The 26,257-nt window shown below is 37.8% G+C and overlaps 1 protein-coding gene across 1 annotated transcript in view; it reads left to right on the forward strand.

Annotated features, from left to right (window-relative positions):
* The window catches only part of CFAP47 (cilia and flagella associated protein 47), a 546,720-nt gene that overhangs the window by 126,673 nt on the left and 393,790 nt on the right, over positions 1-26,257 (forward strand). Inside the window, exons 25-26 of the mRNA XM_059157736.1 lie at positions 6,403-6,598; positions 15,724-15,933. Of these exons, the coding sequence (XP_059013719.1) occupies positions 6,403-6,598; positions 15,724-15,933 (406 nt within the window). The remainder of the gene's footprint in view (positions 1-6,402; positions 6,599-15,723; positions 15,934-26,257) is intronic.

Consider the following 26,257-nt stretch of genomic DNA (forward strand, 5'->3'; position numbering starts at 1 on the left):
CCTGAGGCGGGGTTTGATTCCAGGACCTTGAGATCATGACCTGTGCCAAAGTCAGATTTCTTAACAACTTAGCCAGGCATGGACCCCTTCAGCACTATATCTATGAAAACATTATATAACTTGAGGTCATGGTGAATTATTCTGATGTTTCCTCCTAAAATCATGTAATTTTACCTCTTACATTTAAGTCTATAGCTTATTTTGAGTTATTTTTTTTTAATGCAGTGTAAGGTAGGACTCCATCCTCATTCTTTTGCACGGGTATATTTACTTGTCCCAGCGTCATTTATTGAAAAGAATATTGTTTCCTCATTGAATTGTCTTGGTACCCTTATTAAAAAATCAAATGGCCATAAACAGAAGTGTTCATTTCTTTTACCATTGTCTTAGAGAATGTCTTGGGAAGTGTTCATGTACATACATATTAATAGAAAGATATTTATATAACGATAGATATTAATTCTTCTCAAAATGTTTAGTAGACTTCACCAATGAGTACATTTGGGTTTTGGCTGTTATATGTGAGAAGTTTTTGGATTGCTGCTTCAGTTCACTGAAATTTTTACATGTTTAGATTAATTTTTTAAATTAAATTTTTAATTAAAATTTTAAAACTGAATTTTGAATGTTTTGGCCCTTATTTCTTCAAACAGTGTTTCCCCCTGTATCTCTTCTCCATCCTAAGGGTTCTTATTTTGCATATATTAGTGTTCTTCATAATGCCCTACAGATTTCTGAGGCTCTGTTTATTTTTCATTCTTTTTTCTTTCTTTCTTGGAAAACAAACAAGTTTATTAACGTGTGTATTTCATGTATACATGTAAGGTTCATGTATACATGGGAGATAACTCAGGCGAAAATGAAAGTCTCAGAGGTGGCTTAGAATTCTGGCTTAAATACCATCTTCAGTTAAAGATAAATCAAAGCCTTTTTTTTTTTCTATTCCTTAGACTGAATAAATTCAACTGACACTTTTTCATGTTGGCTGAATCTTTGTTTAGCTAGTTCAAATCTGTTGAATCCCTCTAGTGAATTTTTCATTTTTCATTTCAGTCGTTGTATTTTTCAATTCTATAACACACACACACACACATTTTTTAGGTATATTCATATGTATATATGTCCAATGCTTGAACTTTCTCAGGGGGTTTCTGTTGACAAATTTTTGTGTGTGTGTGTATGTTAATCATTTATTAACTTAGGATTTTTTCCAGTTACATTGGTGAGATCTTGACATTGTTCTTTGGGCTATCCTGTAGCCTAAATGTAGCATCTGCCATTTTCTTCTAGCAGGCATTAGAAACAGATTAAACTTTCCTTCGGTCCTTTTCTTTCCTTGTAATCTGACTGTGATAAGCCTCTTATCCCAAGCCATGGTGGGGGTGTGGGGGAGGCTTTATGTCTCATTCTGCTTTTTTTTTTTTTTCCTTTGGCTTATAGATGATGAGGTTCTAGAACCTAGGTGAGGTTTGGTGGGCTGAGGTCCGGAGCCGATGACCAAGAAAGAATTCTTGAGACATCTTTGGTGCAAAATGGTGGTTTATTAAAGCACGGGGACAGGTCCCTTGGGCAGGAAGAGCTGCTGCCCTGGGTTGTGAGGGATGGCAGGTTATATACCTTGCAGTTGGGGGAAGGGGAGGGGAAGGGAGGTTTCAACGGAGTTTCATATGCTAAAGAGGGCCTAGGAGGTGCAGGGAGGAGGCCTTGCCCTTGTGGCTTGATCAATGTCATCTTTAGGCCAGCCATTAACATCAAGATAGTTGGGAGATTCTTGGTGGGATGTTATGATCCTGCTGTCATTTACATTCCCTTCTACCTCAGCCTCCTCCAGTTTCATTTATGATGGGGAGGGAGACATTAGGGCTTGAGGAACTGAGAGTTATTTGCCTCTGGAAATTTGTGCTATTGATAAGGTAACCTCCTTGTTTATAGATCTCTAGGACATTTGTAGAGCAAGAGAGATTCCTGTCTTGCAGGATTGTGATCTCTGCAAGTTAACTATTTGTTTATCGTTTATGGCAGTCAGGGGTGCCTGAGGAATGCTGCACATATTACGGAGGGGAGCGGGTGGAGAGGGGGTGCAAGGTGCCAGCTTTTGCTTTGTCTTCAGCCAGCCTCCTGCTCCCTCATCATAGATGCATCCTTTGCCATAAATATCACCTAAAGTAGGGTAGATCTACATTACTCCACATGGCTAGACCACTAAGTAAGGCTGCCTTACACTGTCAGAGTTTTAGTGAGGTGGTTTTTACTTTTCTGTAAGGTTTTATAGGCAAGATAAACACGATACCAGGCAAAGTGGGCACAAGGCAAGATTTATTAAAGGCACTCTCTGGTGAAGTTTCGAGGCTCAGGAGAAGGGGAGCCAGGAAAGTCATGCCAGGAAGAGGTGGGCACCCTCCGGGGAGGTTCCTCGGCTCTGGAAAGGGGAGTGGGGGAAGTCGCACTGGGAGGGAGTTGGGGGGGGTGTGTCTTTTATCTGTTTCCTGCATAGGTATCGGGTTACCTATAGAGAGGTGACCTGGGCATACATCCTTTTGGCGGGAGAGTCAAGGGAGAGAAAGGGGCGGGGAAAGGAGGCTGGAAGACAGTGGGACCTGGCGGTCATTTCCATCGTTCCTCCTGCACTCCCGGAGCCCACCAACCCAACATTTTCACTTCCCCTTTCTTATCTCTTCCTTGACTGCCACAAGGACAGTGGCTGGGGCTGTGATAGAATATGTGACCCATACTGAGCTCAAAGCAAATCTCCAATCCCATCTGAATCCAAACCACTGTTCTTGAATCTAATTTGGGTGGTTAGACTCTCACTTTCCTTGAATAAGATTGTTCTCAGTTCTCATGTAAATAGCCTCAAGGTTTCACAACCCAGGGGGCACATTCCCAACCTGAGAATCCCTGCTGCATAAAAAAATAGAATTTTTCTGGTAATGAGCTTCAGGAAGTGAGGGTATTAACAACCAACTTCTTTAAGCAGACTGAAGCAGAGGAACAGCAGGAAGATGCTTGGAAACACATCTTTTTCTCCTTTTTGAGGAACTCTATACTGGTATTTGTCTTTAATTTAAAGCATCTGCTTCAATACCTTTATAATTCATATGCCATAACTAAAGAATCACACCAAATGCCATTTCCAGACTATTTTTTCTATTTAAAAGGGGTGTTACAGTAGCTTACCTGTCATTCTTCTTAATTATTCTTACTTAAAAAGCAACATCAGAATTTCAGTCTTTGGTATGCTGTTTGGGCCTATCCAGATTCCCATTACTGGCTTTTTTGATCCATCTCTCAGTTGTGGGTATTGGCTTCTGACAGGTTATATCTGTCCCTTTCTCTAAAAGGTTCCCCTCGACGGAAGGAAGATGCTCCATGCAGAGGTGTCCAGGAGGGTGAGCTTTACCAGCTCTACTACCTCAGCTGGCCCAACTACCTCTCCCTCAGCAGGGCCAACCTCTCTGGTGACTTCCCATCCCATAGCTGCTGTGGGATCAGTCTGAATCTGGATTTTAAAACCACAACTTTTCCTATCTTCTTGTCCTCCTCTGTTTTGCTTCTGCCTTTACCTACAGGTTCTTCCTGAGGGCGTGCCCTCTGTAAATCACTCTGAGAATCTTTGGGATGGTACTATTTTACATATCTAGAACAAATGTGGCAATCGAAAGAAAATACCAAGAACTAGCTACGTTATCAACAGAAAAGGCATGATAAGAACCTATTATGGCTTTTATGCTTTTTAGAGTTCATTCAGCTGTATATTTTCTCAGTAATATGCTATTAGCACCGTGTTGCCTTAGCTCAGTGTCCTGGTACATCTTATTATTTTTTTTTTCAGTGTGGCATTTTATATTCATTTCAGTTCTGTGTACAAGAAATAGTACATAGAGTACTGTGATTGATAGATTTGAAAAATGTTTCATCTTTTATTATCTCTGTTTAGAACTCTGAAAATATAATAGAAAAATCACATATACTCCTCATTCTGAAGCTTATTTTGTAAAAGTAATTAGGTTTCATTATGTATTTCTGTGTATTTCTTCTCAGTTTCTATTATGTAGTCCTGAAAGAAATTATAGGAAAGCCAGTCTAGCCAAAGCCACCATGTGCATTTCTGTATAGAGCTTCTCTTTTAGGTCTATATCAACATTTTTATCTAGATGAAATAAAATAGATAATCTAGGAGGAAATAAGTAGTATTTCCATTTGGCTTTTCCTTCAGTATGGAGCTAAGCCTAAGCAGTCAAGTCTATGAGTTGCCCTCTTAGGATTTCAACCTTACTCTTAAGAAAAACATGTCTGTAACACATTTGTATAACTTACATCTCAGATGAGAGAGAAGACCCACCTGAGCTTAGAAAAATATGTTACTGAATCTCTAGTAGTCTTAGGTTACACAGGGAATGCCCTTCTCCATGACCCCAGAAACATTTACCTGGTGTGAAATGCAGAAATAAGCTCAAAATTGCCCATTCAAAATTCAGAATTCAGTATGTCCTACTTAAAACCTTGCCTATCTTCAGAAGTAATGAACTTGACTTTCATTCCCCCCAAATAATTTTTACAATATCAGATTTATTAAATGAAACCATCATTTTGATTAAGTTTTAGAACATAGGTGAGGTTTGGTGGGGTGAGGTCCGGAGCCAATGACCAAGAAAGAATTCTTGAGACATCTTTGGTGCAAAATGGTGGTTCATTAAAGCACGGGGACAGGACCCCTGGGCAGGAAGAGCTGCTGCCCAGAGGTTGTGAGGGATGGCAGGTTATATACCATGGGGTTGGGGGAAGTAAGGAAAAGGGAGGTTTCAATAGAACTTTCATATGCTAAAGAGGACCTACAAAGATACTGGATACCAGAGGCCTTGCCATTGCCAAGGTTATTTTGCCCTCTAGCAAGGTATTAACATTAAGATGGGTGGGAGATTCCTAAAGAATGTCACATATGTCCCACCCAGGAGTGGGGGTAGGGGGGAGGTTGTAAGGTGTCAGCCTTTTGCTTTGTCCTCAGTCAGCCTTCTGTTCCCTCACCAATTTCTCTCTAGATTTACAGGTTTGGGTTTGTTTGTTTGTTTGTTTGATTTACAGTGTTTTTAAACTCAAAAAATCTATTATAATTCATTTTCTCAGCTTAGGATATGGATCTAGTCTCTGGTGTTTTCACATAGTTTTTCTAGTGCTCATCTGTCATTGTTAGTAGGAAGTCATTAATTCACTTCCTTCTCCAGCCACCTCTCCTCACACTGTATGAACAAGTAAGACTGATTGGACCAAGTGAAGGCAGCCAGCACAGAGAAATCTAGTGGGTATGATTAGTTTGCTGATTCCATTGTTTTTGTGTATGGTTCACAATGTGTTACCATTGAACATGCATCATAGAGAACTTATCATATGCTCTCGTGATCCTGATCTGTGCCAGGTCATTCCAGTGGCCCTGATCTGTGCCAGGTCATTCGAGTGTCCTGTGTTTGAATTCTAAGATTACCTTGAGTTTATACTCACCAGATCACATTTTCCTCTCTAGGAGACATTGTTTGGCATTTGAGTCTAAGAGGGCATTGGTAGCTTGCTGGGATGGGACCTGCTGTCTGGGACTAGCCTGCACCCCCACATGCTGAGCCCTTTTCTCCAACACAGTTTACATTTCCTCATAGTGAGTTGCCACATGGGAATTTCCTGTCTTTTTCTTTTTTTTTTTTTAAAGATTTTATTTATTTATTTGACAGACAGAGATCACAAGTAGGCAGAGAGACAGGCAGAGAGAGAGCAAGGGAAGCAGGCTCCCTGCTGAGCAGAGAGCCTCATGCACAGCTCCATCCTAGAATCCTGGGATCATGACCTGAGCTGGAGGCAGAGGCTTTAACCCACTGAGCCACCCAGGAGCCCCTTCCTATCTTTATCAGGTGAAATTAGCCAGCTAGTCAACCCTGGTAGCTTTCCATAAACTTAAAAATCTGGGAGGAACAACATTCCTTTCTTCTGGGCACAGCCATTTCTCAGTACTAGTCCCCTGAGATCCTTCTGGCAACTGTCTGACCTCATGTTCACACTGCATATGATAAAGGGATGGGCCACTCCTGTTAAGGTACAGAAAACAATAAAAAAAAAAAAGAAGTCCTATTCCACTGTTTCTTCCAGGTATAGGTATTTTCTAATAATAATGAAAATTTGCTTTAAGGATACCTGCTCTATTTATAGGCATAGTGCACTTCAGAATATTTTTGATTCAGAGACACTTCGTTTTATGTTTTAAGTTCTGTGGCAGGATAATTCCAGTTTCTGGGTCATCTATCTTCCACTGAGCTGTAACTTCATAGCACATTTTAATATTTAATAAGGTTTAAACTAAGTATATGTTTTTTGGTATGTGAAAAAATCTAAGATATTTTTAAAATTGTGTTTTATTAGATCATCCTAGTAAATACACAGCTGATATTCCCATTCATCTAAATGATAATCCAGTTTGTTATCGAATGTTATGTTTGGTCGGAGAGGTGAAATCACCCATGTTGTTGTTTGACCCTCCGTTCATATTTTTCACTCCTGTTCCTCTGGGTGTAAAAACTGTGATGGATATCAACATTTTACCTCAAAACTATTTCAGGTAAATGCTTAATGTGAATTTACCACATTTTCATTATGTGCTTTTCTGTTTGTTTCTTTGTTATGTGAGTTTTTAGCAATGACTTGTTTCTATAGTTGGAATGAACTGTTAGAATATTTAACTGTACATTTAACTTAAAAATTCTTAAACCCCACTTAATTATTTCACAATTAGTCATTTTATTTTCTTGTAAAAAATTTTGATACATCTCTCTTTGTGGTACAAAAAGCAAGCTTCCTATTTCTGTGTGACAAACTACCACAAACTTAGTGCCATAAAACATCAGTTTGTTCTCTCATCGTTTCTTTGGGTCAGGAGTCCAGGTTCGTTTAGCTGCATCCACTGCTTATGGTCTCAGTAGGCAAAAGTCAAGGTGCAGACTATAGCAACTGTCTGATCTGAGGCTCAGTCCTCCTCCAGTCTTTCTGGTTGTTGGCAGGACTAATACATTTAGTTGTAGAACTAAGGTATCATTTTTTTGCTCACTGTTGGCTGAGACCACTCTCAGCTCTTAGAGGCCACCCTCAAATCCTAACCATGTCATTCCTCCACCCATCATGGGACTTTATTCATTGAAAGCCAGAAGTGTACCATCTGTCTGACTTATCTGACTTCCAGCCCTTCTTTTAAGATCTTACCTAATTAGGTCTAATCCACCCATGATAATGTCCCTTTTGCTTTACTTGAATTCATTTAATTTGGGATATTAATTACATATGGAAAGTCCCTTTACCATGGCTGTATAACACAGCTGATTCACCAAAGTGGTATCATATTTACACATTTTGCCACCCAAGGGGTGAGAATTATGCAGAGTTTGTATATACACTAAGGCTCTTGGGAACAGTCTCAGAGTTCTGCCTATCACATGTACGTAGTATAGCAGAATGCAGTCTGTTTTCATTTTTTAAAAAATTTATCAACAGTCCAAACCCTAATAGCATATTGCCCTAGATACATTATGTACCCTTGCATTACAAAACAAGTAAATTATGTGTGTGTTTAATTAATTAATTAGGCAATTAATTAGTTGCTGGCATCTGAGGAATATGGGAGGTCTCCAAAGGGTTCAAATCAGACTAGACCAAATCAGTACATACTTATAAGCAGAAACCAGAGTAGGAGTGGTGTGCTTTAATAATCTGCAAAATGTAGGCTTATTCTTAAAACCTGAGGCAACTTTTTCAAGGTAGGAAAACAATCTCAAATTCCTGGATTAATCCAGTGACGCTGGAGGAGGCTAAAATAGTTCACGTTGAGTGAATCCTTCCACCTTTCAGAAGAAGCAAGCAAATCTTTTCTAGACCAGTGGTTCTTAAATGTTGGTGTACATCAGCGTCACCTGAGACGCTTTATAAAACAAACATTGTTCCTTCCCATCCCCAGAATTTATTATTCAGGAAGCCTGGAATGGTATGTAATAATTTGTATTTCTAGGAAGTTTCCAGATGATACTTACACTGCCGATGCATGGACCACACTTTGTGAACCTCTTTTCTAAATGAAGCTGTCCTCAGTTTTGGCTCATATTTCAGTTTCCACAATTGCTGTCAACCAGACATGAGTGTAGTCTCAAGTATTGCAAAACTTATAAGGAGGGAAGATACCATCATTTAGAGTTACATTTAGAGTACAAACAACCATCTTGAAATTTATTTATTTATTTTTAAAAGATTTTATTTATTTATTTGACAGAGATCACAGGTAGGCAGAAAGGCAGGCAGAGTAAGAGGAGGAAGCAGGCTCCCTGCTGAGCAGCAGAGAGCCCAATGTGGGGCTTGATCCCAGGACCCTGAGATCATGACCTGAGCCCAAGGCAGAGGGTTTAAACCACTGAGCCACCCAGGTGCCCCCCATCTTGAAATTTAGACTCTTAAGTCATTCAGATATTGGAATTATCAGACACAGAATATGAATAATTTTGTAAAATAAGATAACGTTATAAAAATTAGTAATTAACATGGAAGTATATAACATAGACTTGGGGGCGCCTGGGTGGCTCAGTGGGTTAAGCCGCTGCCTTCGGCTCAGGTCATGATCTCAGGGTCCTGGGATCGAGTCCCACATCGGGCTCTCTGCTCAGCAGGGAGCCTGCTTCCCTTCCTCTCTCCCTCGGCCTGCCTCTCTGCCTACTTGTGATTTCTTTCTCTCTCTCTCTGTCAAAAAAATAAATAAATCTTAAAAAAAATAATAATAACATAGACTTGGAAATGAACCAAATATAACTTGCAGGAATTTTTTTTTTTTTGCATTAAATAAGGTGTCTTTTTTTTTTCAGCGTAACAGTATTCATTATTTTTGTATCACACCCAGTGCTCCATGCAATCCGTGCCCTCTCCAATACCCACCACCTGGTTCCCCCAACCCCCCACCCACCGCCCCTTCAAAACCCTCAGATTGTTTTTCAGAGTCCATAGTCTCTCAGCTTGCAGGAATTTTTAAACAATGTATGTAGGGTAAATTTTTAAGGACATCCACAAAACGTAAGATTGTATATAACTATACAAACACTATAGAAACCAACAGAATCATGGTTAATTTTGTAAGAGAGAAAAAGAGATGCATACTTTAAAAAGCAAGGAAAAACTGAAACAAAAATGATGGCAAAAACTCTTAAGCAGTTGAGTAAGACCATTAAATGTAAATAAGTTACTCTGACTAGTTAAAAGATAATGTTAGAGTAAATAAGAAAAAAAAATACAACTATCTGTTAAAAGAAGTATATGTGAAACATAAGGACAAGAAAGAGTGAAGTAAAGCAGGGTTTCTCAACTTCAGAACTGTTGACATTTTGGGAAAGATGCTTTTTTTTTCACTGGAGGCTAATTTGTACATAGTAGGATGTTTAGCAGCTTCCCTGGTCTTTAACTAACAGCATCCTCCCCCAGTTATGACAGAAAAAATATTGTCTCCACACATTGCTACATGTCCCCTGGGATGCAGAACCACTCCCAGCTGAGAACTACCAAACCGAAAAGTTAGGAGAAGTTACAGCAGATTAAACATAAGAAACCTGGATAACAGTATTAATTTTACATGTGATAACCTTATTTAAGAGGTAAAATGTATTTTTAATATTAAAACTACATTAATTATATAAGGTACAGCTTTTATATCAGAAACTATCAGAATTCTAAAATTATATGCACAACTAAAATATATAAACCCCAAATTAAAATAATACAGGGAAATTGACTAGTCCTTCATCACTATAGGATGTTTCAGCACATATCTCAATTACTGATGAGTCCAAAAGACAAAAATACATGTATTGATAAAGAAAACTTGGAAATGGTGTTTTAAAAGTCTCATTCATTTAATACTAATATTATTAAAAATACTAAAAGTCGTATTAAAAATAGTGCTATAAAGTACCACACCCTGCAGTTACAGAGTAGACATTTTTCTCAACCGTATAGGAGGTATTTACAAAAATTGAGAGTGTATCATTCTATAGTTCTAATTTAACAATGAAAAAAAAAGATGATTTATTTTGTTGAGAGCATGAGCAGGATGGGGGGTAAGCAGAGGGAGATGGAGAGAGAATCCCAAGCAGACTCCCCACTGAGCATGGAGCCTGACTCAGGGCTCAATCCCACAATCCTGAGATCATGACCTGGGCTGAAACCAGGAGTTGGATGCTTAATCAAATGTGTCACCCAGGTGCCCCTAAAATGTAACACATTTTTTTTAAATTGACATCATATATATATTATGTTTTCTGATAATAATTATAATTTTAAAATCATTAAAATATTAACAGATCTGCCATACATTTGGAACTTTAAAAAAACCCATTTTGTTTTTTTAATTTAATTTTAGAGAGAGAGAGAGAGAGCACATGCACACACACATGAGTTGCAGAGGGGCAGAGGGAGAATCTCAAGCAGAATCATGAGTGCAGAGTCTGACAGAGGGGCTCAATCTCATGACCCTGTGATTATAACCTGAGCCAAAATCAGGAGTCGGACACTCAACTGGCTGAGCCAGCCAGGGCCCCCTAAAAGAATCTACTATAGGGAACCAAAGAAGATATCATACTGAATTCTGCAAATAAATAATAATTAAAGTACCATACATCAAAGCATGATAACATTCCCTGATATAAATAGTGTTTGAGTATTAAATTTGAGAACTTAACTTGAAACACATAGTAACTTCTGTTGTTTTCTTTAGACAATTAGGCCTGCATCTGTGTTGAGTTAATTCCATCTGTTATATTAAATTCCAGTGGTTAAGCAATAAACAAATAAATACACTTACAGAATGCAGGAAAAATGGTATTTAGATGATGTGTAGTCTTAAATGCTGATAGTAGATAAAAAATGATTAGAAGTTTCAGGTGTTCAACTAATAATAATAGATTAAACCTAAGGGATGTAGAATGTAGAAAAATGAAAAAGTAGAAATTAAAGGAATAGAAAACAAGTATATAGAAGATAGGCTCACTGAACCCAAAAGTTGGTTCTTTGAAAAACTAATATAGTGGGTACTGATACAGTGATACTGATAAGGAACAAAAAGACAGAAGATACAACTAAATGGTATTAAGAATAATGGGGCATATTATATATCCAGTGGAGACAAATGAGATAATGAAAATACTATGAGTAAATTTATTCCAGCACCTTTGAAAACTTAAATGAAATGGGATATTTGTAGAAAAAATGTAATCTTTTTTTTTTTTTTTAAGATTTTATTTATTTATTTGTCAGACAGAGACAGAGATCACAGGTAGGCAGAGAGGCAGGCAGAGAGAGAGAGGAGGAAGCAGGCTCCCTGCTGAGCAGAGCCTAATGGGGGGCTCAATCCTAGGACCCTGGGATCATGACCTGAGCCACCCAGGAACCCCTGTAGAAAAAATATAATTTAGTAAAACCATACTGGTAATACATAGAAAGTTGAAAGACTTTGAATCAATATTTAAAATCTTCTTAGAAGGAAAATAACCATCTTCTGATATTTTTATGGGCAAGTTTTACTAAGCTTGCAAGAAACTGGTTTCTCAAACCTTGTAGAAATTCTAGAAAAGTGTTAAAGATATGATGTACTCTAATTTATTTTATGAAGTCAAAATATTATTATAAAATCAGATAATTACAGTATGAGAAAGATAAATTATGGGCCAATCTCTTTTATGACTATAGATGCAATAATCCTTAGTGAATTAAACTATATATACTTATTGATATAATGTATATTACATACATAATACAAATCTTTTAATAAATCATGATATCCCAGTGGTTATATCCCAGTGCTATAAGATTTGTCTAAAGTTAGAAAACCCAAAATACCTTTGTATTTCATCTCCCACATTTACAAATTAAAGAGAATAATGACATGATCACTTCCATAGTTGCAGAAGAAAAGCATTTGGTAAAATTCCAAAACCATTTATGATAAAACTCTTAATATCAGGAATAAAGGAGATATCCCTTAAATTGTTAAAATTTTCTATCGTGTATCTAGAAGAGACATTACCTTGGCTACTGGAACAGAAGTTAATTCCATTTAGATAAAAAAGAAAAGGCAAGGATGCCCATTATCACTGCCTCTCTAATACATTTTCCTGAAAAACATAGTCTGTGCATGAAGTTCAGAGAAATAAAATATGTAAGGATTAGAAGATTTTACATATAGGAAATTAAAAGAATCTACAGGTAAAAATTTAAAGCTATGAAGGTCGTTCATCAAAATAGACACATATAGGTTCACTATTTAAAATACTTAGCCTTGGGGCACCTGGGTGGCTCAGTGGGTTGAGCCTCTGCCTTCGGCTCGGTCGTGATCTCAGGATCCTGGGATTGAGTCCCGCATCAGGCTCTCTGCTCAGCAGGGAGCCTGCTTCCCCCTCTCTTTCTGTCTGCCTCTCTGACTACTTGTGATCTCTGTCTGTCAAATAGATAAATGGAATCTTTAAAAAAATAAAAATAAAAATAAAATGCATAGCCCTGGGGTGCCTGGGTGGCTCAGTTGGTTAAGCCTCCGACTCTTGATCTCAGCTCAGGTCTTGAATTTTCAGGGATGTGAGATCGAGCCTCACATTGGGCTCTGCACTCAACATCCAGTCTGCTTGGCACTCTCTCCCTCTCCCTCTGCCACTCCCCCCACTCTCCTGCTCTCCCCTTCCCCCCCTCAAATAAATAAATAAATCTTTGAAAAAAAGAAAAAGAATAGCCAAGCCATTCCTGAAGAAGAATAAGATAAGAAGTGCTTACCTCACCAAATATCAAGATTAAACCAATACGGTAGTGGTGTGCCAATAGATAAAAATGATCAAAGGAATAGAATAAAGAGACTTGCAGAAAGCCCATATATGAATAGGTAGTGAATATTTGATAAAAATGGTATTGACAGTCTGTGGAGAAAATGGGTTACTATCCAGTAAAGGGTGCTGAAAAAATTGATTATCTGTGTGGACTATTTCAAACTGGATTTCTGTTTCACATAATACACAAAGATCCATTACAAATGGATTGATGTCTTAAATGTGAAAGGAAGAAATTTAAAAAATATTTTGGGAAACAATTTCAACATCTGTGGGTGGAGAAGAATTTCTTAAATAGGACTTGAAATCATGCTAAGAATAAAATAAATGACTGATAAAAATTAGTTAGAAACATGTCAAATCACTCAAAAGAAATGTTGACAAAAAACTCCCGATAAGTACTTCACAGAAGAGGATTCATAAATGGATAATGAACATCTGAAAGCATATAACTGACTTTTTTGTAGATTTGGAAATGAAAATTAGAGACAAAAATAAGATAAACATTTTGCCTGTCATAGGTAGATAAACATTAAGAAGTCAGGTGCTAGTCACAATGTCAATGAGTTAGGACCACACTGGATAATAATACGCAAAGTGTAATATCTTCATATTTCACAGCCCAGTAATTCCACTTCACAGTATATGCAAGAAAAACGCATGCATGCATGTACTGTATGTTTGAAATTATTTCATAGTAGCATTATTCAGAACAGCAAAACCTGGGAACTGCACAAATGTCCTGTGACTGGTGAAAGGATTGTAGTTTGTGGTATATGTGTACATGAATCTAGCTGTAGCTGTGAAATGGATGAACCTCAGCTCATGAGACATCTCAGAGCTCTTAGAAACAAACTATTGAGGTAATTTTTTTTTTGAAACTCAAGAAAGACTATTTGTATTGATATCCTTTATATAAAACAACAAAAAAGGAAAGCCAAAGTTATTTTATTTTATTAATTAGCCAAACTAATTTTTATTTAGACATATAAACCTATCTATAAAGATGTAGATATATAGAGTAGCTAGTTGACATGCTAAAGTGATACAAAATGTGAGGGTTTATACACCAGTGTAAATTGCCTGTAAGCATTATTTTCATCAACTTCTAGATCTTGTAGCTACCTCAGAGCTTCTTCATTCAGTCTCTTATTTTACAGTTAACTATTATGAGGTCCAGTGAAAAAAGTTCCAAGTGTGATGTGATAGTTGAAAATAAATGGATATCATTCAACTTGTGGAGCCCAAAGCAGCCTCTAGTTTCTAACATTTGGCCTGCAAGATGTGATGTTTGCTTACGTACACTTTAGAGCTTGCTCTGGATGCAATTTGGTGACAGGAGTATAGTTTCTCAACATTAACTAGACAACTTTGGGTTTCAGTTCTTTCAAGACCCTATCTTATAAGCAGATACTAGTCTTTGTCACTTAAACAGAAAATAGAAGTGGCTTGAATTATATTGTGCTAAAAAGTTTTCTTTTTTTTTTTTTTATACTTTTTTTATTTTTTATAAACATATATTTTTATTCTTTTTTAAAATCAAGAAACATTGTCTAATAAGTGGATTAATGTTTTACTCTTTCAACTTTTGAATGAATGTATAAAGATACCAGTTTTAAAATGATCTCAAGTCAAAAGTTGGATCTTGAAAAATATGGTATAATGAAAAGAACATGTAATAGGGAATGCAGACATGATATGACCCAGTCTTCTCATTGTATGCACAATAAGATCAACAGCATTAATAACTTACCAAGTGACACATAGCTTATTAACAACAAAATTGGACGCAAACCTGATTTATAAATTACATTTTTAATTTTTTATGCAACGAACCGTATCAGTTTAAGTAATTGGAATTGAGATCTTTCTTTACTATTTTTAGTTAATTAGCTGAATGATCTTCATTGTAATTAACATAGTAGGGAAATATAATTCCCATTTGATAACACTTATTATTTGTTATAGGAGCCTACACATATAATAAAATTTTAAAAGTAATATGGCTAAATATTTGCTGACAGCTAAAAGTTATCAAGTGTTAGATTTAAAGGTTAATTCTTCATACTGTGGTATTAGAAATCATGAACACTTTAGATTGGTTAAGTAAATTATAGGTATATAATGAAATATGTGAAGATTAAGTGGAATTTTTTAGTTGTAATGATTAGAAACTATTCGTGACATGTATAGAAGTGCTTAATAGTATCCACATTAAAGTTTTTTCTGTGTGTATATGCATCTCTGAGTATTATATTTAGTCTATATGCATTAAAGCTTTAGCTATCAAATTGGTAAGTTTTGATAAATTTTTTAAAGGATATATTCAAGGACAATACTATTTATATCATGACTATTGATAAAAACACGTATTTAATCAGGTGTTTTAATCCTCTTTTTTAATTCGTAGAAGTCAGAAGGAAGTTTGGATCATCTATGTGGTTACATTAATATATTATCGATCTTACTTATATTGTGACCAGAAAATAAGAGATGACGCAAAAATATCTTTAATAATTGGGCATATTATTGCAAATATTTCTTGCTTAATTTTTCCAGTGATTCAAAAACCAGAGGAAGACACATTTAAAAAAATTTTTTTTAATTTTATTTATTTCTTTGACAGAGACAGATCACAAGTAGGCAGAGAGGCAGGCAGAGAGAGGAGGAAGCAGGCTCCCTGCTGAGCAGAGAGCCTGATGTGGGACTGGATCCCAGGACCCTGAGATCATGACCTGAGCCGAAGGCAGAGGCTTTAACCCACTGAGCCTCCCAGGCGCCCCCAGAGGAAGACACATTTAAATCCAGTTACTTGCATGTATTTTGAGTTTGTTTTTTTTTTAATTTCAAACAGAGATTCAACGTTACGTGTCCAGATTCCCACAGCAAGACTTTTTGATGGCGACGAGGTTCATCCTCTTTCTGTGACGTTGCCAAAAGGCAGAGTCATCACAGGGTCTCCCAGTGGAACGAATGCAGCACTCACCTGCCACCTCAGCTTCAGATCATCTAAACCTGTGTCGTTTTTCACTGATATTCTTTTCTATGATAACAGAAATAACTGGTAAGATATTCTTTTGTATCTGACAGTGAAGAATGATAAGTTTATGTTTTACACTATTGTGATATATTGAAAGGGATGACATCTGAAATAATGACTTTGGACATGACATTCTACATTAAAGTTCCAAATGTAGCATTGCTCCCGTGAGAAACAGCTTGACAGTGGTTAGCAGCATATCCTGCAAGTAGGCTGTGTGGGTTTGAATCCTGGCTCTCTTAACTGTGGTGAAGTTATCTTATCTTCTGAGAGCCTGTCCATTTTCTCCTCCGTAAAATGGGGGTAATAACAGAACCTATCTCCTCTGTAATTATGGGAAATTCCCCGAGTGAGTAATCATTGAATAACTGGACAGGAACCGGAACCAAGGAAATGTAAAATAAATATTAAATGAAAATGAGAAATATCAGTATAACGAGTTTCCGAACAATGCAATTTTGTTGCATGTTGCTTTAGCAGACTTGGGGAAATTCAAATATACCCTGGTAAAAACATATTTCTGGATTTCTTACCTTGTAGGATCAGAAATTCCACTTTTAGTTACACCCTGAGATGATTTGATTCCCCAGGTTGTAAGAGGCTAATGGGTCAAGCAATATAATTTGTTAAAAACGTTTGTAGTGAGAAGTAGCATTAGAGGGGATTGCACACTAAAGATGAGTGTCAGTGTATGTATTCAGTGTGATCATTTATTGACTTGTAGGGGGGTTGTTACTGTTTGGTATATTCGTAGTCAAAGGATTGATTTCTGTGTTATGAATTAGAAGGGGAGACAGATGCTATTGAAATATTACGTCCAGAGCAGAGTGTGGCCATATCTAGGACACAGCTCATGGAGTTCTCCAGAACTCCACTTTCTGTGTCTCTTGCATATATAGGTGGATAAAATCATCCAAGTTATCCCACTTGGACTCCCATTTTTCTCTTTTGATGCTAATGGTCTGTTTTTTGTTGATATTTAAAAACAAATTTTTAATGGTTTTGCTTTAGTCTCCTATCAAGCACTGAACTCTGTGCCTCTGTCCTGGGAGACACTCTGTCTTTCTGTACAGTACCAACCTTGTTCATAAAAGTTTAACTTTACTGCACTCTAGTCCACAAATTCACACTTAGCCCAAAGCACTATGTAAGGTGGACCTTTGAACTCACCTGTAAAAACCATGAATAATTTATCCATGAGTGTCTTAAAGCTAATGAAGCCTCAGACCACATTAACAGGGTAAGGAAGGAAATAGTTTGACTCAATACTAAACGGACAAGATTGCTTCTGGGACAAAGATACAAACGCCTCTAACAGGGGCATGAATAGACTTGACTGTGCCAGTGTTCACTTCTGATCAGCAAATAGGACAGTAAGGAGACCTGAAAACAGTCTCTAAAGGGGGGGTTGCTATATTTGATTATCTTTTTTTATCTTTTCTTGTTGTTGTGTGTTTCCTTTCGGCCTTGAGACTGGTTTCTCTTACCTGAATTTCCCCACCATTCATTCTTACCTTACTTTCTGCCACACTCCATTTCAACCTTCCACAAGTTTGAGATAAACAGAGCTTTTAGAAGTAATTTAGAAACATTGAAAACCATAGTTGGGCTACAAAAGGCTCTCCCATGTACCCAGATGAACAAGAATCATAAGCACTCCATGGAACTTTAATTCTGATAAATCCCTTTACTGATGCATTCATTGTTAACTCCTTATCCGTTTCCCATAGAGCATATGACCAGGTCTTCTGTCCCTTCTCAGCTCCATAGCTGTCTATGCCTTTCTTTCTGTAGACTTTCCACCTTTGATGGTATTGAGATAAATGAAGTCTTCCACCAAGAAATTCCTCAAGAGTTTCTTTCTCACTTCAGAATTTCTCTTTGGAATACATTTTATTCTTTTATTTGTTTTCATCTATTATATTTATTGTGGGTAATCCATGTGTGCTCCACCCAATCTTTTGGGTAAGAAAAGATGAATTAGAAAGGGGCCCTTCCTTGATGGAGGTCAGTGTAGTAAATAATATTTTTAACACTATTATCAGTTAAATAAGTGTTTTTTATATACTCTTTGGTGTTAAGAAGTGAATACAGAAGGCAGTACAGTAGGAGCAGCAAATAATGTCTTGGGGCAGCGGGTAAATCGGGAATGGCTACATAGGTTCCCAAGTAAAATCTCAAAGGACAAATTGCACTTGTCAGGGATCATGCTAAATTGAATCCCTTTTTTTTTTTTTTTTTTTTTTTACCTTTTTGCATCCGATTTGTCCATATTGGAGCACATGGATTCAGTACAAAATAAAACACCCATTCCTTCATCCTTTGCTTTCTTTTACTCATGTAAGACCATTTCATACTTTGGTTCCCCTTAGGGCCTAAGAATGTGTTCTTACTTTGTTTCCTTCTTTAGACTTTGTCACATTTGGGTTGATTAGCTGGCCCAAGAGCTATAAATTATAGCCACTATTATTCCTGCTAATATGCTTGCTGCCATTAATAATGGCCCCCTCCACACTCATGTGTCTTCATGTCAGTGGTTGCACACCCTACTTGCCTTTTCTCTGAATTCCCCACAAAATCTGGGAATGGAGGTTGTGTATCTATGGGAAGGGTGGTGATGTGGTCAAAGAGTATTATAGGTCTATAAAGATTTTTATTTATTTATTTATTTGACATACAGAGATCATAAATAGGCAGAGAGGCAGGCAGAGAGAGAGAGGAAGGGAAGCAGGCTTCCTGCCAAGCAGAGAGCCCAATGCTGGGCTTGATCCCAGGACCCTGGGATCATGACCTGAGCCGAAAGCAGAGGCTTTAACCCACTGAGCCACCCAGGGGCCCCAGAGTATTATAGGTCTAATAGTCTCAGATGCCTAATGACTAAGCCACCCAGGCTCCCCAGAACATATATAGGTCTTAAATAAGTTATATCTATAGAATTAGGGAGTAGATAAAGAAAAATCACCTGAATAGGATAACAGGAATCCCTTACATAGGTATAGGATTTAAGGAAAGCATCCTAAGAAGTAATCTACCTTGAAGAGAAAGTATTAGCTGATTATTGGTAAAATTAGTGAATGTCTAAAATGTCTGTAGGTAGCCTCTAATCAGCAAACCATAAATATAAAATAAGTAAGGAGAAGATATAGTTTTAGAAATCATAATTACCTCTGTCTTGGGTGAGTGATAAACATTTAAATTGGAGCAGAGAAATAAGAATGTCTGGGTAATTCAGTGCAGCCCAGAGTCAGGAGTGGCCTTGAACAATCAAAGCAAGGTTCTGATCCAATCACCCAAATCTTTTTAACACTATTATCAGTTAGCAATCTGATATTATGAGTAATGACTGAGACATTCATTCATTTATTCCTTTATTCAGCAAGTATTTACTGAATGTTCCATGTACCAGACACCTACCAGACACTATTCTAAGCACTATGGGGTTACTTCAGAGATCAGAACATGAGCCTGGAGTCTAGCAGGAGGAAAGAGACAATAATAAGGGTAGGTCTGGTGTGTGATTATTGGTGGAGGCTATAGGAAAACAAAGAGCCAGGTCAGGTCCTGGGAGGTACCAGAGAGGGAGTGACTGGGTTTCAGTAAAATATAGAGTGATAAGGAGTGTTCCCCTTAAGAGGGTGGGATTTGAGAGATGTGAAGCAGAGGGTCAAGTTAGAAAGATACCTGGGAATATCCTTTCAGACCAAGGGAATAGCTGATGCACAGTCATCAAGGTGAATGCTTACAAAGAGACCTGTGTAGCCTAAGTAGAATGAGCCCAAGGGAGGCATTTATGAGAAAGAGTTGGGAAGGTTAACAGTAGCACTGGACCCAGTGGGGCCTTTGAGGTTATTGTATGGATTTGGACTTTTGCCTTGAATGACATGAAGACCCATTGCTTGGTTCTGAGCCAGTGAAAAAAAGTAGTGATCATGACTTTTGAGTGGCAATGAGGTCAGCTAGTCATTCCCTATCACCAAAATCTTGTGCTTCCAAAATTATCCCTTTTTTCATGAAAAGCCTTCTTGGTTCTCAAGTAGATATTTTTTCTCATTCATTCAGTATTTACAAAGTAACAGTAATAAGCCTGTTTTTTTTCTGGCCCTGAGGTCAGAACAAAGCTTCTGGCCTCATGGAGCTTCCATTGTACTGGAGGAGATAAAAATTGATAAATAATACCATGTCACAAACTAACAAGGAAACTATGATTTTAATGAGATAGAAAGTAAAGGATACCTCCATATATCAGACAGATAAAACATTTCTGAGGATGTGATATTTGAGCAGATGGTGATTATGAGAATTTAATGAGCAACTACTTATAAATTGCTTAGAACAGTCCCTGTGCCAGCATGTTGCAATAACTGAGTAAGTGTTCTAGAATTGGTACTAGTTTTAGTATATGTGCTGCCGAAGTGAGCTTGAATTGGTACTAGTTTTAAAATCAGTATTCTAGATCTCCAGAATGATCCCAGTGGCTACTACAGATACAGGGACTTTCTTCTATTAAAAGAGTGATTAGATCCACCCTGGGGTGAGGGAAAGAAGGATGGGGGCAGGACAGTTGTCATAAGGTTAAGAATTGCTTTGTAGAGTCTCCAAATCCCTTATATTGTGTTTCAGTATTGATGTTTGTTTTTGTGTTTGAAAATGTGTCTGATCTGGGAATTCACAAGGGGAACAAATTGATTAAGAGGTGCCAGAATGTTGTAATCCTTTATTTTGCACAACAGGTTGAGGAGAAGGGAAAGTTACATCTTGAAGGATCTTAAAATTATGAGAATGAAGTCTTGCCATTTTTTTGCTTTGTAAGTTCACCGTCTGACTGGCCTAGACCTTGCAAAGAATGAAAGTTATGGTTTTGGAGATTAATTTCAAAGAAATTCTAAGGAAGCCAAAGAGAGCTTAATATTTTCCTATGAATAACTTCAAACAGCGTGTTTACTTCTGTAAATTCAAGAGTTGATTTCACTTGCATGTTTCAGGTAACCTGAAGGTTAACCTGAGTTAGTAGTGCCTCGTTGTTAAAATAACAAACACAAACTGAAGGTTCATATTTAGGAATGTGTCATGTCAGACTCTGAGGTACTCTATACATTTTTAAATTCATTATTTATTTATTTAAAGATTTTAATTTATTTATTTGACAGACGGAGATCACAAGCAGGCAGAGAGGCAGGCAGAGAGAGAGGGGGAAGCAGGCTCCCTATAGAGCAAAGGGCACAATGCGGGGCTCCATCCCAGGACCCTGAGATCATAACCTGAGCCGAAGGCAGAGGCTTAAACCACTGAGCCACCCAGGCGCCCCTATATATTTTTTAAAATCCCGTAAATACTTAACACATATCTATTTATACTCAAAACTGATTATATCTTTCCTAATTAGTACCCAAATTTAATTCAAATAACTTTAGAACAAAATGAAACATTTAGCTGTTTTATGGGAAAGTTAACATGAGTAATTAAACATTCAAATTTAAGCCAAATGAAAGAAACCTCTAAATTCCTTATCTATCAAATGGATATGGTGGCGCCCCCCCACCCCATCCCCCAGAGCAGTGTTGCTCATGACTGGAAACCAGAATCAGCTGGGAAGTTTCGTTTTGTTTTGTTTTTTAAAGATTTTATTTATTTATTTGAGATGGAGTGAGGGAGAGAGAAAGAAGGAGCAGGGGGTGCTGCAGAGAGAGAGGGAGAAGCAGACTCCCCACTGAGCAGGGAGCCCTTTGCAGAGCTTGATCCTGGGACTCCTAGATCATGTCCTGAGCTGAAGGCAGACACTTAAATGAATGAGCCACCCAGGTGCCCCTCACCTTGGAACTTTTCAAAAATATGCATGCCTCAGTTCAACCCATAGCCTATGATATAGTTTGTCTGGAGGGCCACTTAAGCACTGCAAATTTAAAAAACTTCCTGTGTGATTCTGATGGGAAGTCAAAGTTGAGAACCCTCACTGTAGAACCCCAGTTCTCAAACTTGACGGTATGTATGACTTACCTGGAGGCTTGTTAAAACAGATTCCAAGCCCCATGTCCAGAGTTCCTGATTTAGTAAGTCTTGGGTGCGGCTTGCGTATTTGCATGTCTAACAGGTTCCCTTGTGAGGCTGAGATTGCTAGTCCAGACTGACACTGAGCTGGTGTGAAAGGCAGAACTTCAGATCTCATTCTGGATCTAAGGAACCAACATCTGTAGTTTTAAAGTATCCCCCAGTGATTCATGTGCAGTAAAATACATGAGGCAGTGGACCCAAAAAGACTAAATAAGGGAAAAATCTAGCAAGAAAGATTAAAGAGTGGAACACTTAATTATTTGTCAAGAAATAACATTAACACTAGAAAATGGTATTGCTGTGAGAATCTTTAAATGCCCATCTTTCTTTAAGAGTAGGTTTGCTTTATTTGCTAATACATTAACTAACTTAATCTGTTTAAGAGATCTACATTGTGAAGTAGAATTCTGAATTTATAGCAGAGGAAATTGAAGTACTTCTATTTCTCTTTTTGACCCTCATCCAGCTATCTTGTGAAAGAACCTAGATTTGAGAACAGATCTTATTATGTCTATCGCACAACTTTGCTTCCCTTTAACTTTTCAAATCCTAGCATTTTATTGTTAAAACATTGCCAGTTTACCAAGAAGATTGAATAAAATTATTTCTAAGTTTTGGGGCGCCTGGGTGGCTCAGTGGGTTAAAGCTCCTGCTTTCGGCTCAGGTCATGATCCCAGGGTCCTGGGATCGAGCCCCACATCGGGCTCTCTGCTCAGCGGGGAGCCTGCTTCCTCCTCTCTCTCTGTCTGCCTCTCTGCCTACTTGTGATCTCTGTCTGTCAAATAAATAAATAAATCTTAAAAAAAAAAAAATTATTTCTAAGTTTTGATACATCATATGGTATATAATCCATTACTTAAATAGGAAGATTTTGAGTTCTCAGGCAAGTTGAACCACATGTTATATTCTGAATGGGAGGCTGATTAGAAATATACAGGAAGGTGGGACACCTGGGTGGCTCAGTGGGTTGGGCCGCTGCCTTCGGCTCAGGTCATGATCTCAGGGTCCTGGGATCGAGTCCCGCATCAGGCTCTCTGCTCAGCAGGGAGCCTGCTTCCCTCTCTCTCTCTCTGCCTGCCTCTCCGTCTACTTGTGATTTCTCTCTGTCAAATAAATAAATAAAATCTTTAAAAAAAAAAAGAAATATACAGGAAGGTTATATATACATATATATATATATATATATATATATATACATTATATATATACATAAGGTTAAACTAAAAATCAAGGCTGCTGATTAGTTCGTGTACAGTGGTAAATCTTTACCAGTGAAATAATCAGCCACTGTCCTAGGTCCTCACACCCTTGACTGACCTGCCCTTAAACACTCCTTTTGGCTCTTGGACCCAATTGAGACTTAGTAATTTTTTTAAAAAGATTTTATTTATTTATTTGACAGAGGTCACAAGTAGGCAGAGAGGAGGCAGAGAGAAAGAGGAGGAAGCAGGCTCCCTGCCGAGCAGAGCCTAGTGGGGGGCTCAATCCTAGGACCCTGGGACCATGGCCTGAGCCAAAGGCAGAGGCTTTAACCCACTGAACCACCCAGGTGACCCAAGACTTAGTAATTTTTTTTTGATTATTTATTTATTTGTTTGACAGAGAGAGAGAGAGAGAGAACACAAGTAGTCAGAGGGGGGGCGGGAAGCAGGCTCCTTGCTGAGCAGAGAGCTTGATACGTGGCCCAATTCCAGGACCCTGAGATCATGACCTGAGCTGAAGGCAGAGGCTTTAATCCACTGAGCCACCCAGGTGCCCCAATTTATTTTTAAAAGATTTGATTTGTGGGGCTCAGTGGTTAAGCCTCTACCTTCAGCTCAGGTCATGATCTCAGGGTCCTGGGATCAAGCCACACATCAAGCTCTCTGTTCAGCAGGGAGCCTGCACCCCCCCCCCCAGCCCTCTCTCTGCCTGCTTGTGATCTCTCTCTCTGTCAAATAAATAAATAAAATCTTTTAAAAAAATAGATTTTATTTGTTTGTTAGAGAGAGAGAGATAGCACGTGCAAGTGTAAGAGTAGGGGCAGGGGCAGAAAGAGAGGGAGGAGCCCTGAGGGGCCTCCATCCCCAGACCCTTAGAAAATGACTTGTGCTGAAGGCAGACGCTTAACCGCCAGAGCCACCGAGGTGCCCCAAGACTTAGTAATTAAAGGGTTTATGCCTATCGTAGCCAGAGTTCAAAGGATTCTGTACTATTTTTCTTTTGGATCAGTCTCACATTATCAGTAGTGAGTGTTGGCCAGGAATACTGGAAACACTTGCCTATCCCTGTGCTATTTGTGGCAGGTCCCCACAGACATTTTCCCTTTCAGAGCCAATGTTGTGGCTGGACTGAGACCCTTCTGATCATTGTTACTGTAATTATGAGATGCACCCCAGCAACAACCATCAAGGAACTTTGAATAGACAAAGTTTATTACTCACATATTTTTAAGGGGCCACACAGTGAAGTTGCCAGTAGAAAGAGAGTGTACAAGCCTAGGGTCTCGGGTTCACAACTTATGAGTGAATTTAAAATATAAGAGCAGAAATTGAAATAAGGGAAGGGAAAAAAGCAGGCAGTTAGATGGTTAGTTACCTAAGTCAACCAGAGATCTCTAAAACAGGGAACTTCATGTCTGTGGCCTGGCTGTTTATCTGGTTTTGTAGCTGGCAGTATGTTTATTTCAGATGCATGTCTTTGAAGTGGGTGCCTCTGCAATCAGAAGCCTAATGTCAGGCACTTAACTTTACAATCAGAAAAACCCAAATTGTCAGGTGCTTACACTACATATTTATATGCATCTCCCTTTTAGATTGTAGAATTCATTGCTATTCAAAGATAAATATTTTAATATCACCCTTTTACCATATGAAATGTGATTTTGTGTCCAAAACAACACAGTAATACAGTTCCAGTGACATCAGGAGAAGTCCCAAACTTTCAAGATTGGCTGGCATTTAGAAGCTTCAGTGTCATTAGCAGCAGAGCTGCCACTCAAGTGTTTGCTCTGTGAATTTCCTGGCACGGAAACTTCTGGGTTGTGCCCGATTGAGTTGCTCACTCTAAAGCAATACAAATTGGTAGTTCTCCTAATCATGAGCAAGATGTGGTTTTGCAAAATTTTTGAAAAATAGTCACAGTTTTCTTTGTTTTGCAGGTTGCTGGTTTTAAGGTACTGGGTTCTATATGTCTTCTGACATTAAAACAAGTAAAATAAGGACTTGTCATATGTAGGCAAATTAATGCATTGATAGGAAGCTTAAATGATAGATTGTAATTATATGTGTTAGTTGTCTCATTCTAAATTTAGAGATAAAGCCCATGGTCTTAATTATAAATATATTGAACATTTCGCTAGTGAGGAAATATATTTTAAAATGTGCAGGTCTTTTGTTTACAACTGAGGATGTACAGTGCTTAATTATATCTCTTTCTACATATAGTTGCATTTTATCAACATTGTATGGATTAAAAAACATTTTTGAGGCATAATAAAACTTGTTATGTTACTCTTATTAAAATAATAGGGCATTGACAATCACGTAAATTCAAATAATATTATTTTTAAAGCATTCAGTACAATAAAAAGGAAATGAAGAATAATGAAATGTGATTCTAATTATTGTTTTACTCAGTGCATAATTTGGTATTTGTGTAGTGTGCACCTGGCAATTTTGGTTCTGTTTCTAGTACTTCTTAGCATGCCTCTTCCAGACACCTTAGTGCTTTTGAAGGGGTGGGAACTTGCATCACATAAAGGAGATTAACAGAGAATGAATCAGCCACAGAGACAAACACATAGAGCATTAATACATTCAGGTTGCTAATATGACCTTAATAATTCTAATGTAAATTAATATCTGCTTCGTATGTGACTTTCTGGGATATTTGTATATTAAAATAAGCTTGTAAATATACACTTAAATGCACATTTAAATATTTAAAGTAAGTATATAAAATGAGACAGGAACCTTTATGGGACACTACCAGATAGCTAGAAGCAAGGGTATCAAAACGCCCCTTACGTATTAAGAAGACCAGTTATTTAGGACATGTTCATCTTTCGGAGTCTCCATTCTTAGCACAAACTTGCTGCCTGTTAACAATGAGCCATCTAGAATTTTAGCATAATGGCTACTGAAATGCAGGCAATGAGAAATCTCAAGAATATTTCCATAACCATCTAATAGATCATAACTAAAAACAGTGTTGGGATACTGCCCTGAAACATTGTCTGTCATGTTTTGGGGGGCTGGGTTCTATATAACACTGTGTGTTGTGTGTATAGATAGAACATGCAGTGAGGGGGGAGTAGAAT

The sequence above is a fragment of the Mustela lutreola genome, chromosome X (genome assembly GCF_030435805.1).
Source record: "Mustela lutreola isolate mMusLut2 chromosome X, mMusLut2.pri, whole genome shotgun sequence".
NCBI classification, from domain to species: Eukaryota; Metazoa; Chordata; class Mammalia; order Carnivora; family Mustelidae; genus Mustela; species Mustela lutreola.